General features: G+C 43.6%; 1 protein-coding gene across 3 annotated transcripts in view; it reads right to left on the bottom strand.

The window, feature by feature from the left end:
• The window catches only part of LOC140386752 (myeloperoxidase-like), a 103759-nt gene that overhangs the window by 3607 nt on the left and 85460 nt on the right, over positions 1–14692 (bottom strand). For 2 of the 3 annotated variants that reach the window (XM_072469405.1, XM_072469408.1), the window contains 4 exons: positions 7663–7833; positions 7117–7354; positions 5538–5743; positions 3795–3956 (listed from right to left, as the gene is read on the bottom strand). In XM_072469405.1, coding sequence (XP_072325506.1) covers positions 3795–3956; positions 5538–5743; positions 7117–7354; positions 7663–7833 — 777 coding nt within the window. The remainder of the gene's footprint in view (positions 1–3794; positions 3957–5537; positions 5744–7116; positions 7355–7662; positions 7834–14692) is intronic. The other variant, XM_072469406.1, reaches the window with a different exon arrangement.

Here is a 14692-nt window from a genome sequence, read left to right as displayed (position 1 = left end):
GTGTTTTTGTGATTGTGGTTAACTGAATTCATAACAGTTGGTGACAAAAAGTGAGAGGGTGAGCAGCTGAACACTTTTCTGGAAGAAAATTCATACAATGGAGTAATGGTTAAGAAAGCCACTGCCATAAACTCAAAGAACAGCTTATTAAGGAAACTCTAGGAATGAAGAGAGGTTTTCAAGAATTCAGAAGTTAAAGCAACAAAGAGGAACTGGAACTAGAACAGTGTTCTGTTCAGTGAAGACAGTCAGAGCTGAGAAGGAGTTGGCTAGTGAGAAGCCAGAAAGATATCTGCAGTGGTTCTAAGGTTTGCAATATCTTACAACAGTTTCTGAGACATTAGTTGAAATAATTGTGGAGCGATTGATGGCTGGATTTCAGAGTTTATGTAAAAGCGTCCAAGACAAATGGAAATTAAAAGCAGAGTTGGAAAACCTGGAGGCAGATCCTTGACGAAAATAGTTGATGGAAAGCATTGTTTGATAGAAGATTTTAAAGCTTGTCTTTTTGAGAGTGCTGTTCGGAAACACTCATGTGACAATCATCTGGGGGAATTTGAGGAGAAATCCACAGGAAATCGTTTGAATGGCATCAGCCATTTGGTTTCAGAATGGGGTGTTATCCTGGAAATCTGCGTACCTTTGTGAAGAAAAGGGGGCAAGGAGTATTGTATTATAATTAAACTTTACATGTTTAATATATTTTTATTATTACAAATGAATTGGCAGTCCTATGACTCTGTTCCTCCATGTTTTCTAAAACAAAGTTACAATCTTGTGAGCTAGGGTTCCATTCTGGGACCTTCCCATCCAATAGTAACACCAACTGTGATGTTACTGGATTGTGCAACTGGATTGTAAAAAAAATGAGGCTCTTGCTGGATTTCAAACATGGATAAAGGTTTATTCAATGCTGATAGTAATGATTCAACGGAAATTTTTGAAATATGAGAAGTTAGTTACTGCTAAATAATAAAGCTTGACCTAGGATTTATTGTTAAAAGGTAGGATCTCTTAATCCTTCAAAAAGGAGTCAGGAGAGGTACTGAGGTACTGGAGATAAGAATTGGAGATACTATGAGGTATATTGTATGGGTTAGAATCCAAAATGGCAGGGCAACACGGTGATGCAGTGGTTAGCATTGCTGCCTCACGGCACCGAGGTCCCAGGTTCGATCCCAGCTCTGGGTCACTGTCCATGTGAATTTTGCACATTCTCCCCATGATTGTGTGGGTTTTGCCCCCACATTCAAAAAGATGTGCTGGGTAGGTAGATTGTGAAGCCATGTAAAATGGCCACCTGCAAAGGACCATGGGAATTGTAGTCAATTTGGGACACAGACAGGTACACAGCCTCTGTGTATTATACAAAGAAACCAGACTTGGCTGAAACTTGCATCCATTGAGAATCAATTACCATTTTTCCCAAGACAATATCATTCTTATTAAGGACCATCAACGACAGCAGACTAACCGGCGCCACCCCCCCCCCCCTTATTTGGAAAGGCCTACAGCCTGGGACAATGATAGCTAGGACCCGCCCAGCCATCGAGGTATCCGCCCCCTAATTGGCTGAGATTGATGAGGGTTATTGAAAACCCTATCGATCCATTGGATCTGGAGTAAGGACCGCCCAAAAGGGTGCGAAAGAGACGAAGGATAAAAAGCCCTGCGCACTGGAGATCGGTCTCTTTTTGGACTGGCCTGTGCGCGACCAACTGTAACAGAACAACCAAGTCCAAGGACCTGCGACCATCCTGAAGGACGAGCCCAGCTGAGACGAACCCAACAACTTCCAACCGACCACGTGGACCCAGATAAAGGCCTTACCTCACACAGTGCCAGTCACTCGAAGTTAAGTAATGGTCATCTTAGTTGTTAGGTGTGGTTTAGTACGGAGCCGCGTGTATTATTGCATAGAGATACAAGTCTTGTGTTTTTGAGCTAACATACTGGTTGTGTGGTAATTTGGTCAATATAAGAAACAGCTTGTGGATCACATAAAGGGTAAAAAGGCAACAATTGATCACGTTAAATTGCCCCTTAATTGGAAAAAATGAACTTGGTACTCTAAATTCACAACAAAAAAAAAGAATCCAAAATTGCATTGGAAATTGCTGAGTCTCTTTTCAAAATGGGACTCTGGTCAATGGCAACCCCCAGGATTTTTGTGGGAGGTTTAGTGATGGTAATGTCATTGAATAGCAAGGGAAGAAGGTTAGATTTTCTTTTGTTGGAGGTGGTCATTTTCTCACACTTAACAATCCAAATCTGAATGTTGTCTATGTTTTCCTGAATATGGGCACAGATTGCTTCTGAATCTGAAGAATTGCAAATGGTGCTGAACTTTGCGCATTCATCAGTCAATAGCCCCATTATGATGGAGAGAAGTTATTTAGAGAAGCAGCTAAAGATGGTTAGGCCAAGGCCACTACCCTGATGATTCTATGCAGTGGTGTCCTGGGGCTGAGATAATTGGTCTCCAACCACCACAGCAATCTTCTTTTGTGCTAGGTATGCTTGCAACCAGTGGAGAGTTTTGCCTCTAATTCCCATTGACTTCAATTTTGCTCGAGTTCCTTGATTCTACACTGGTCAAATGCTGCTTTGATATCAAGGGTAGACACTCTCACCTCACCGCTTGAATTCAGCTCTTTTGGACCAAAGCTGTAATGCGGTCTGGAGCTGGACGCCCTGACATCAGTGAGCAAATTGTTTCTGGATAATTGCCATTTGTTAGCACGTCGGCACCCTATCCCCGTAACCCAGTAATCTCGTCCAACCTTTTATACACTAATTTAATAATAATAATCTTAATTGTCATAAGTAGGCTTATATTAACACTGCAATGAAGCTACTGTGAAAAACGCCTCGTCGCCACACTCGGCGCCTGTTCGTGTACACGGAGGGAGAATTCAGAATGTCCAAATTACCTAACAGCACATCTTTCGGGACTTGTGGGAGGAAACCAGAACACCCAGAGGAAACCCACGTAGACACAGGGAGAACGTGCAAACTCCACACAGACAGTGACCCAAGCCAGGAATCAAACCTGGGATCCTGGAGCTGTGAAGCAACAGTGCTACCACTGTGCTACCGTGCTGTCCATTTAGCATGTTCCACCTAACCAGCACATCTTTGGACTGTGGGAGGAAACCGGAGCACGTGGAGGAAACCCACGCAGACATGGGGGAAAAGTGAAAACTCAACACAGACAGTCACCCAAGGCCGGAATAGAAACCGGGACCCTGCAGCTGCGAGGCAGCAGTGCTAACCACTGTGCCGTATTTAGGCTCTGACTGTATAGCGAGGTGAATTTAGGCTCTTACCTGTACAGCCAAGTGCATTTAGGCTCTTACCTGTATAGTGCTGGATTCAGGCTCTTACTGGTTTAGCTCAATGGGCTAGACAGCTGGTTTGTGATGCAGAACAAGGCCAGCAGCGCAGGTTAATTTCCCATACCAGCTTATCCGAACAGCCACCGGAATGTGGCGACTTGGACTTGTCACTTCATACTTGTGACAATGAAAGCTTATTATATTATAATATTATTATTATATTATAATATTATTATTACTTGTACAGCTAGGTGCATTTAGGCTCTCACCTGTACAGCTGGGTGGATTCAGGCTCTTAATTAATTTAATTTAATAATATAAATTGTCACAAGCCGGCTTACATTAACACTGCAATGAAGTTACTGTGAAAAGCCCCAAGTCACCACATTTCGGCGCCTGTTCGGGAACACGGAGGGAGAATTCAGAATGTCCAAATTACCTAACAGCACGTCTTACCTGTACAGCTAGGTGGTGCAGAGTTCCACTGTCTGCCACTCAGGCATTTTATCACATCCTGTCCCTCCAGCTTGAATCCTAACTCACAGGTGTACCTGACCGAGGATTTACAGATTGAGAAATGGGCATGAGCAACAATGGGAATGAAGCCACAGGGGGTAGCTGTAAAAGTAATCAACAGAAGCTGTCAGGAGAGGGACGTGTAGATGGAAAGAAAATGTTTGAGCAAATGTTAGTACAACAACAATGCATTTCTAAATTTTGCCCTCCGAGTACAGACACTGCTGATTTGTAATATAAAACCCTGTTGCATATTTTAAGAAAACTTAGTCCTTTAATACCCAGTTGTAAGAGTTGCTGAAGTTAAGGAGTTAATTCTTCCAATCTAAACACTTCAATGCTTCTGAGGTGCTCATCAAGAAATTGTCAGTTCAGGTAGAACAAAATGGAAATTTATTTTCTAGGACTTCGACAGATAACCTTTGCGGGGAGGAGACGTTGATCAGTATTCCATTCCTTCTGGGGGATATACATATTGGTGAAAAAGACGGCAGATGAAAATTAATTGGAAATTGGATTTTGTAAAGCTAATTAACATTCTGAACTTCTAAGGAGCTCAGTTGAATTATGACTTTGAAAGTGGTTCAGGGAGCTAACTTTCTTAGTGTAGTTGGTCTTGTTATCTGAAGTGAGAATCCTTGTGACAGTTTAATGCATTTCAATCCAATATCTATCCTTTCATTAAGTTTTTAAAACTGCATTTAGAATGCATAAGTAACATTTTGGATAGAATGAATGCTTAAGAAAAGCTCTATTGTAAATATTGAATTTGAACAAGTGAGGCTAAGAAAGGACAGAAGAGGAAGAGGAAGAAGATTGTGATGGATAATGGGACATCAAAGATGTAGCCGAAAGCATTACAGAGGAAGGCCGAACCACCAATGTTACCAGCAACCTGCTAACTAAGAGGGAAAGATTGCATGTGACCCAAAGAATAATTTATCAACGCAATGTTTTTAATATATTGGACAGTTTTGGATTTGGGGGTTCCCCAATGATGCACTGGGGAATCCCTCTTGGAAGTTTCAAACAAGCATTTACCCATCAATTGTCCGGAAGTGCTAATCTTCCCTGGATATTTATGACGTTCTGTGAACTATCCGACAAAGCGATTCAAATCGCTAATCTTGAATGGTTCTGCCAGTTTTACACTCATACACTCTGTAAGAGCTAGAATGGGAAAAAAGCATTTCTAACTTCTGCCTATTTTAAACACCCCACAGGACACCCCCAACCCCCAAGGGACTCCCCACACTCTACCCAACTAAGGACCCCAACCCCTACGGAGCCTCCCCTGCCGATGTCCAGAGCCCCACCCCAACATCTCATTTACTTACCTTAGAAACTTATCTTCCCCCTTTCAATGGGACCTTTAAACTCACCTGCCTTATGGCAGCTAGCGCCGTTAAAAAGGGGGCATGTTCTCCTCTGCTTCGTTCCTTTTGAACTTTGGCGCTAGAGCGGGGATGTGTTTCGCTTCTTCAGTCTCACCTGGCCTGATTCAGGAAGGTGAGGGGAGACAGGTCCTTTCAAATTTAAACGCAGGTAAGTCACTACAGAGTGGTAATCTACCGTTGATTGTCTCTCCGAGGAAGTAACTGGCCATTGTGTAATTATCTTGTAAATTAGTTACTGGGACAGGGAAATTTAGCTACAGGGAAATTAGATCCAAGAGTGTCATACCTTTGGTTTCCTCTTTCCAGGCACTCAGGTCTAATGTTGAAATGCGATTGCATCCAATATATCCTTCTGGGTACGGTCTGTACCTAAACACATCCTGAGGGATTTCTTCAATCCTGGTGTTATCACAGATTAATCTGGAGAATGAGATTTGACGAAGAGCCTGCTGCTGGCAGGCAGTAAAAACCTCCGCATTTTCCCACCAGAATCTAAAGCACAAGAGCAAGACAAATGATTACTCAAAAGGATGTTATACTCTGGCTTCCATTTACCACTCAACCAATCCCAATGGAAAATAGATAGATATCAGTGCTGGTGGGACTTCACTAGGCAAATTGCCAACTTAACACCAGTAACTATGTAATGTAATTCATTTATGCGAAGTATATCCGAGGGACATGGATGGCACTATTATCAATTAAACATCTCTCTTGATCGTTTCTTGTGGTTTATAGCTGCTAGCAATGATGGGCATTGAGAACGAGTCTCAGCTGCAGTTAATGTATGGGCTTAAAAGACATTTTCTTATTCCAGCCATGTTATGGTGGAACCCAGCACAGGAGATTTGGCAATCCAGCCAAAAATCCATTGACTTTCAATGGGACTAAATGAGCCCGGTGGCGATGGGGACTGGAATGTTGAACCCATTATGTGGGAATTAAATAAATAAAGAATGTATTCAGATATGCTAAGGTTCCTTTTACAGTTCAAATAGTCCAATATGTCAATTTACCTTGGTTGAGAATAAAGTGATAAAATTAGCCCAACCATGCTGGGAAGTTCCTCCAATAGGTATGCAATGGGTGTGCAGGAACAGCACTAAACTCAGCTAGGACTTGAATATGCCAAATTCTGTTCATAGGACCTGTATTGGCCTTGTGAGGGTTGGAATTCTAGCCACCACTGTAAGGCCTTGATGCATCGGGCAAATGGGGCTGGAAGAAGGGATTCCTAAGTCAGGAGTTTACACACCTCAACTGTCAGGTTGAGACCTGGATCAAAAATATGCTACTTTCCCAAACCCAATGGAAGCAAGCCCAGGTGATCCTCAGGCCTGATTAGGGTTGAAACAAAATAAATATTCACCAGAGCTTTTTTTTTTAAATGAGCCCATGACACAGGGACCATGGCCCATGGTTTTCTAATCTGAGAGGGAACAGGGAGGAGAAGCTAACTTTTCATTAGGTCAACAATTTTCTGCTTGCATTTCTGCCATCTTTGCTAGATGTTGGGGTATTGCAAATATTCATCAATACCATAAAGCATATGGGCCAAACATCAAATTGTAATTATGGTGGAAATAATTTGGAAATGATGCGAATTCTGGAAGCTAAAGTTGAAAGGCTGTCTTAAAAGTTTATTGTTGCAAGGGAGCTGGATGTAGTGATGATTGAGGTGAGGTGAGTAATGGAGGAGATGTAAGGTTAGATAGATGCCTGAAATGCCAACTCTTGTTCCATGTTTTTATAACTGAGAAACCGCATTTAGGCCTCTTGGAAGACAAAACCTGTTCTGTTGAAGGAAGAATACTGTAATGTGATGTATAAATGGGTTGCCTTGAAACTCTCAATACATGTATTACCTGTCTCCATCTCTCAGATTCTTGAATTGCTGCCCTATCAAGCAGGCAAACAACGGGCCCACCCTGCCACCTTTCACGAAAGGTTCGGAGATTCCTCCCACCCACACGTCGATGTTTTCTGGAGTTCCATACAAGTCGAGGAGATCAGTTGCTAGGTCCATATTGTTAAGGACGAGAGAAAGATCCAAAAGATTTTGGGGCTCAGAGAGTCGACAGAACCTTCGCCAAGCATTATAACCTGGATTCAGAGTGGGGAGATGAGGTTTACTCTTCTGTTTATGAGTTACGGTGAATAAAATGATAAAGTTGACGCAAGAAAATAAAAACATTTCAAAGTCTGCAATTTGAGGATTTCATAACTTTCAAATTGAGCCTATTTAATCTAGTTCTTAGTGTGATACATGATCTATTTAATCAAATACAGATTGTTTTTAGGGATCTATAATCAGAATGTGCAAAGAGACAATAAAATCAACAATCAACTACACGAGACTGAAAGAGCTGAATGTGTAAATCAGGCTCTTCACTGCAGTCATCTTCTGTTACCTGGGAGTCCATGGTCCCGAGAGCGCTGTATATTGATGGAAGACAGGTCCAGGGCTATATGATGCTGTGCAGCAAAGAGCTTCTCACGCAGTTCATCTGGCATCATGGCGCTTTGGGTCTGCAGTTTGCCAGGGTAACCCAGCAAGCCCCGAAAGATTGGATCAACTCCACCTAAACGACAAAACACTTCTCTTCAATGGCATTTTAATTCTTGATGTTTCTTTGCAGTAGAATGATTGCAAATTGGTGTGCTTTTCTCATACTTGACATCTCCTTAACTTTCCCCTGTAACTTGATGAAATGATGTAATACTGACCAGAACTGCTAATCAGACCTGACCTGTGCTTTGTCTGGCTTAGGAGGGCTTGGTGGGTCCCCGCAGATGTATTTCACGTTTCTCTAAATATAAAGCAAATGTGAGAAGTGCAAAAGGGGCAACAATAGACAAAATAAGCAATGTGACTAGTGAGAGGGGGGAATAGATATCTCAATCATTCTATTGATTTTAGTGGAATAAAAATGGGGTAGACCATACAATAAGCATTGCGCAGGTCAAGGAGACACAGCCTGAGTGAGAGAGATACAGACCGAGTGAGAAGGTGCTTTTCCCCCACTGTTTTGTTCTCTCTCTTTCTTCGGGCCTAATTTCTGGAGCCGTTCGGAGGAGGAGGAGCAGTCTCTGTGAGTATAAAAACCTAATGGTAACTTCCTGTTTTCCAGTTTTTTTCCCAAAAGTGACGTCAGAGGGAAGCTGTGATCTGAGTGGTTGATAGCAAATCTGCCCCAAATTTTTTTTAAAAACACAGCTAAACTCATAAACTTAAATTAAACTAATTAATTAATTAGTGATGGCTGGTCAGGTGATGTGCTTGAGCTGCTTGATGTGGGAGCTGGCAGATCCCATTGCGAGCTGCAGCGACCACATCTGCAGTAAGTGTTGGCTGCTCGAAGAGCTCCGGCTCAGAGTTGATGAGCTGGAGTCTGAGCTTCAAACACTGAGGCACATCCGGGAGGGGGAGACTTACCTGGACACTGTGTTTCAGGAGGCAGTCACACCTGTCAGAGTAAGTAGTTTAAATCCTGCCAGTGGCCAGGGACAGCAGGGTGTGACTGCAAGTCAGGCAGGTAAAGGGAACCAGCAGTCAAGAACCCAGGAGCCTCAGCCCTTGACTCTGTCCAACAGGTATGAGGCACTTGCTCCCTGTGTGGATGGCGAACAGGGCTGCAGGAAGGATGAGTCAGCTGACCAAGGCACCATGGTACAGCAGGCCATTCAAGGGGAGGGAGTAAATAGGCAAGTTGTAGATGTAGGGGATTCTATTATCAGGGGGATAGATAGTATCCTTTGTGAGCAGGATAAAGAGTCCCGCATGGTATGTTGCCTGCCCGGTGCTCGGGTGCGGGACATCTCTGACCGGCTTGAAAGGATACTGGAGAGGGAGGGGGAGGATCCAGTTGTTGTGGTCCATGTCGGTACCAACAACATAGGCAAGTCTAGGAAAGAGGACCTGTTTAGAGATTATAAAGAACTAGGATTCAAATTTAAAAACAGGTCCTCAAGGGTCATAATCTCCGGATTACTGCCCGAGCCACGTGCAAATTGGCATAGGGAGGCAAGAATAAGGGAAGTTAACACATGGCTGAAAGAGTGGTGTGGGAAAGAGGGGTTCCTTTTCATGGGACACTGGCATCAGTTTTGGGACAGGGGGGACCTATACCGTTGGGATGGTCTCCACCTGAACCGAGCTGGGACCAGTGTTCTGGTGAAAAGAGTAAATAGGGTGGTCAATAGGACTTTAAACTAAAGATTGGGGGGGGGAAGGGAAAGTCAGGGAACCAAGAGGTGAAATAATCAGTGGGAAGCGTAGCTGCTTAGGAATACAAAAAAGCACGAAAAGACAAAACTCAGGAGAGGTTACGATAGTCCCCATCCCACAAAATATGACACAGTGTATGGAAAGGCTCAGTAAACCAAGGTCCACCACACGAAGAAAACAAAAAGGGACGGTCAATAGAGAATTAAAGGTGCTATATTTAAATGCACGCAGTGTACGGAACAAGGTAGATGAGCTTGTGGCCCAGATTGTGACTGGCAGGTATGATGTGGTAGGCATCACAGAGACATGGTTGCAGGGGGTTCAGGACTGGCATTTAAACATCCAGGGATTCACAACCTATCGAAAAGACAGGGAGAAGGGCAGAGGGGGCGGGGTTTGTCTTGTTAATTAGGAATGAAATTAAATCAATAGCACTAAATGACATCGGGTCAGATGATGTGGAGTCTGTGTGGGTAGAGTTGAGGAACCACAAAGGCAAAAAAACCATAATGGGAGTTATGTACAGGCCTCCTAACAGTGGTCAGGACCGGGGGCACAAAATGCACCACAAAATAGAAAGTGCATGTCAGAAAGCCAAGGTCACAGTGATCATGGGGGACTTCAATATGCAGGTGGACTGGGTAAATAATGCTGCCAGTGGACCCAAGGAAAGGGAATTCATTGAATGTTTACAGGAGGGCTTTTTGGAACAGCTTGTGATGGAGCCCACGAGGGAACAGGCCATTCTGGACTTAGTGTTATGTAATGAGCCAGACTTGATTAAAGATCTTAAAGTAAGGGAGCACTTAGGAGGCAGTGATCATAATATGGTAGAATTCAATCTCCAATTTGAAAGAAAGAAGGTAGAATCAGATGTAAAGGTGTTACAGTTAAATAAAGGTAACTACAGGGGCATGAGTGAGGAACTGACGAAAATCGACTGGGAGCAGAGCCTAGTGGGAAAGACAGTAGAACAGCAATGGCAGGAGTTTCTGGGAGTAATTGAGGACACAGTGCAGAGGTTCATCCCAAAGAAAAGAAAGGTTATCAGAGGGGGGATTAGGCAGCCATGGCTGACAAAGGAAGTTAGGGAATGCATCAAAGCAAAAGAGAAAGCCTATAATGTGGCAAAGAGTAGTCAGAAGATTGGGAAGGCTACAAAAACAAACAGAGGATAACAAAGAGAGAAATAAGGAAAGAGAGGATCAAATATGAAGGTAGGCTAGCCAGTAACATTAGGAATGATAGTAAAAGTTTCTTTAAATACATTAAAAACAAACGGGAGGCAAAAGTTGACATTGGGCCGCTCCAAAATGACACTGGTAATTTTGTGATGGGAGACAAGGAAATAGCTGAGGAACTAAATAAGTACTTTGCGTCAGTCTTCACAGTAGAAGACATGAGTAATATCCCACCAATTCCGGAGAGTCAGGGGGCAGAGTTGAATATGGTAGCCATCACAAAGGAGAAAGTGCTAGAGAAACTAAGAGGTCTAAAAATTGATAAATCTCCGGGCCCAGATGGACTGCATCCTAGAGTTCTAAAGGAGATAGCTGAAGAAATAGAGGAGGCGTTAGTTATGATCTTTCAAAAGTCACTGGAGTCCAGGAAAGTCCCAGAGGATTGGAAAATCGCTGTTGTAACCCCCCTGTTCAAGAAGGGAACAAGGAAAAAGATGGAAAATTATAGGCCAATTAGCCTAACCTCGGTTGTTGGCAAGATTCTAGAATCCATTGTTAAGGATGAGATTTCTAAATTCTTGGAAGTGCAGGGTCAGATTAGGACAAGTCAGCATGGATTTAGTAAGGGGAGGTCGTGCCTGACAAACCTGTTAGAGTTCTTTGAAGAGATAACAAATAGGTTAGACCAAGGAGAGCCAATGGATGTTATCTATCTTGACTTCCAAAAGGCCTTTGATAAGGTGCCTCATGGGAGACTGCTGAGTAAAATCAGGGCCCATGGTATTCGAGGCAAGGTACTAACATGGATTGATGATTGGCTGTCCGGCAGAAGGCAGAGAGTTGGGATAAAAGGTTCTTTTTCGGAATGGCAACCGGTGACGAGTGGTGTCCCGCAGGGTTCAGTGTTGGGGTCACAGCTGTTCTCTTTATATATTAACGATCTAGATGACGGGACTGGGGGCATTCTGGCTAAGTTTGCCGATGATACAAAGATAGGTGGAGGGGCAGGTAGTATGGAGGAGGTGGGGAGGCTGCAGAAAGATTTAGACAGTTTAGGAGAGTGGTCCAAGAAATGGCTGATGAAATTCAACGTGGGCAAGTGCGAGGTCTTGCACTTTGGGAAAAAAGAATAGAGGCATGGACTATTTTCTAAACGGTGACAAAATTCATAATGCTGAAGTGCAAAGGGACTTGGGAGTCCTAGTCCAGGATTCTCTAAAGGTAAACTTGCAGGTTGAGTCCGTAATTAAGAAAGCAAATGCAATGTTGTCATTCATCTCAAGAGGCTTGGAATATAAAAGCAGGGATATACTTCTGAAGCTTTATAAAGCATTAGTAAGGCCCCATTTAGAATACTGTGAGCAATTTTGGGCCCTACACCTCAGGAAGGACATACTGGCACTGGAGCGGGTCCAGCGGAGATTCACACGGATGATCCCAGGAATGGTAGGCCTAATATACGATGAACGTCTGAGGATCCTGGGATTATATTCATTGGAGTTTAGGAGGTTGAGGGGAGATCTAATAGAAACTTACATGATAATGAATGGCTTAGATAGGGTGGATGTAGGGAAGTTGTTTCCATTAGCAGGGGAGACTAGGACCCGGGGGCACAGCCTTAGAATAAAAGGGAGTCACTTTAGAACAGAGATGAGGAGAAATTTCTTCAGCCAGAGAGTGGTGGGTCTGTGGAATTCATTGCCACAGAGGGCGGTGGAGGCCGGGACGTTGAGTGTCTTTAAGACAGAAGTTGATAAATTCTTGATTTCTCGAGGAATCAAGGGCTCTGGAGAGAGAGCGGGTAAATGGAGTTGAAATCAGCCATGATTGAATGGCGGAGTGGACTCGATGGGCCGAATGGCCTTACTTCCGCTCCTATGTCTTATGGTCTTAAAAGGGAGTCACTTTAGAACAGAGATGAGGAGAAATTTCTTCAGCCAGAGAGTGGTGGGTCTGTGGAATTCATTGCCACGGAGGCCGGGACGTTGAGTGTCTTGAAGACAGAAGTTGATAAATTCTTGATTTCTCGAGGAATTAAGGGCTATGGAGAAAGAGTGGGTAAATGGAGTTGAAATCAGCCATGATTGAATGGTGGAGTGGACTCGATGGGCCGAATGGCCTTACTTCCGCTCCTATGTCTTATGGTCTTATGGCCTTAATAAATGGTGATCCATTCCACCAGATTACTGCCCAGATGATGAAGGTAATGAGCAACTATATTATTCAGAGAGCAATCAGTCCTAATTCAATATGGATAAATAGGAGGTAATATATTCTGGGAGTGACTCAAGCAAGACTGCACACTCATTAACTCAATGGAAAGACATTGAAGTGTGTAGATGAGTAAAACACGACAGGTAGTCCAATCTAATTCCCTGAAGATGAGTGAAGTCATGAGAGTGATTTAAAGAAAAAATTTCAGGCCACAATTAGAGTACTGTGAGCAGTTTTGGGAATCCCCCTCATGGAACAGGATATTAAAATCCCAGCGACCAGCAGATTTCACTGTGAATGGAAAACTATAGTTACGAGGATAGACTTGAGATGATTTCCATTGTTACTGAAGAGATTAAGAGGTGATTTAGTGGAGTTTACTGTTAAATTTCTGAAAAGTTTTGATAGATTGAATCGGGTGTATTATTTCCTCTAGTTAGGGAGACAATCTATTTAGAATTTTTAGGCTTCCGTTGGCATCTATTCCCTTTGCCTCGGAGATCTTGTGCGCGCGCCGTTCAGTGCTGGTGACCACAAACGGGAACCAGATGGAACGGCACCTGTGGGGGTCTCCCAGGGGATTGGAGGCCCCCAGGTGCATGTCCTTTGGGCAGGGTGATACCCTGGCACTGCTGCTGCCATCCGGACACCCTGGCACTGCCAGCCTGGTACCACGGGAGTGCCACCTGGGTGCCAGCCTGGCACTGAAAATGTGCCCAGGTGACACTACCAGCTGTCAGGGGAACTGCCAAGGTACCAGGTTCGTACTGCTAAGATGCCAAGCTGGTATTTTTCCTATGGCGGCAATCGGGCTGGGGGTGCCCTGCACGGGTGTTGCGGGGAGGTGCGGGGGGTCCCAGGGACCCACTCATAGTTAGTTGGGGCTTGGGGAGGGGGGGTGGGGATCGCTGCTGTGGCTGCAGAGAAAACGGGGCCTTGTGCAGCCTTAGCCTCGTGTTCCCTGCTGAGGCCCTCTAGCTAACCCGAGCGACGTTTGATAGCATTGTGTTTCTCGGCGCTGGGATCGCTGGGAAACACATAGGTAAATGTGCTTGCTATGGGACTTTGTTCCCATTTAGTTAACTCGCGCCCTATATTTCATCTTCTAAATGTTTGCCCGCTCACTTAACCCACATCTGTCCCTCTGCAAATTCCTTGTACCCATCTCACAACTTACTTTCCTACTCATCTTCATATCATCAGCAATTTGACAATAATAGCCATTAATATAGATCATCCAAGTCATTGATATATTTGTAAATATTGGAGACCCTAGTACTGATCATTGTGGTACTCCACTTGTTACAGTTTGCCAAACTGAAAATGATCCATTTACCCAGCTTTCTGTTACTCATTATACCTACACTAATCTATCACTCCAATACCATCAGCTCTTATCTTGTGCAGTAAACTCTGATGTGGCACTTTTATCAAAAGCATTTTGGAGATTTAAATACATATCTATTGGTTCCTCTTCATCTATCCTGCTTGTTACATCCTCAAAGAATGCTAATACATTTGTGAAACATGATTTCCCTTTCACAAAACCATGTTGACTCTGCCTGATTGTGTTATACTTTTCTAAATGCCTTGGTACTACCTCCTTAATAATTCTAGCATTTTCCCCAATGACAGATATCAGGCTACCTAGCTGAAAATTTCTGCCCCCATCCTTTCCTAAATAGAAGTCTTACATTTGTGGTTTTCCAATCCAATGAGACTCTTCCAGAATCTAGTGAATCTATCTCTGAAGTCAGTTATCTAGGACGCAGGCCATCATGTTTGTCAGTCTTTTGTCCCAATAGTTTACCCAATACA

The sequence above is a fragment of the Scyliorhinus torazame genome, chromosome 12 (assembly GCF_047496885.1).
Source record: "Scyliorhinus torazame isolate Kashiwa2021f chromosome 12, sScyTor2.1, whole genome shotgun sequence".
Lineage (NCBI taxonomy): Eukaryota > Metazoa > Chordata > Chondrichthyes > Carcharhiniformes > Scyliorhinidae > Scyliorhinus > Scyliorhinus torazame.
Note: the sequence above shows the minus strand (reverse complement) of the source record. Positions and strands in the feature narration are given on the sequence as shown.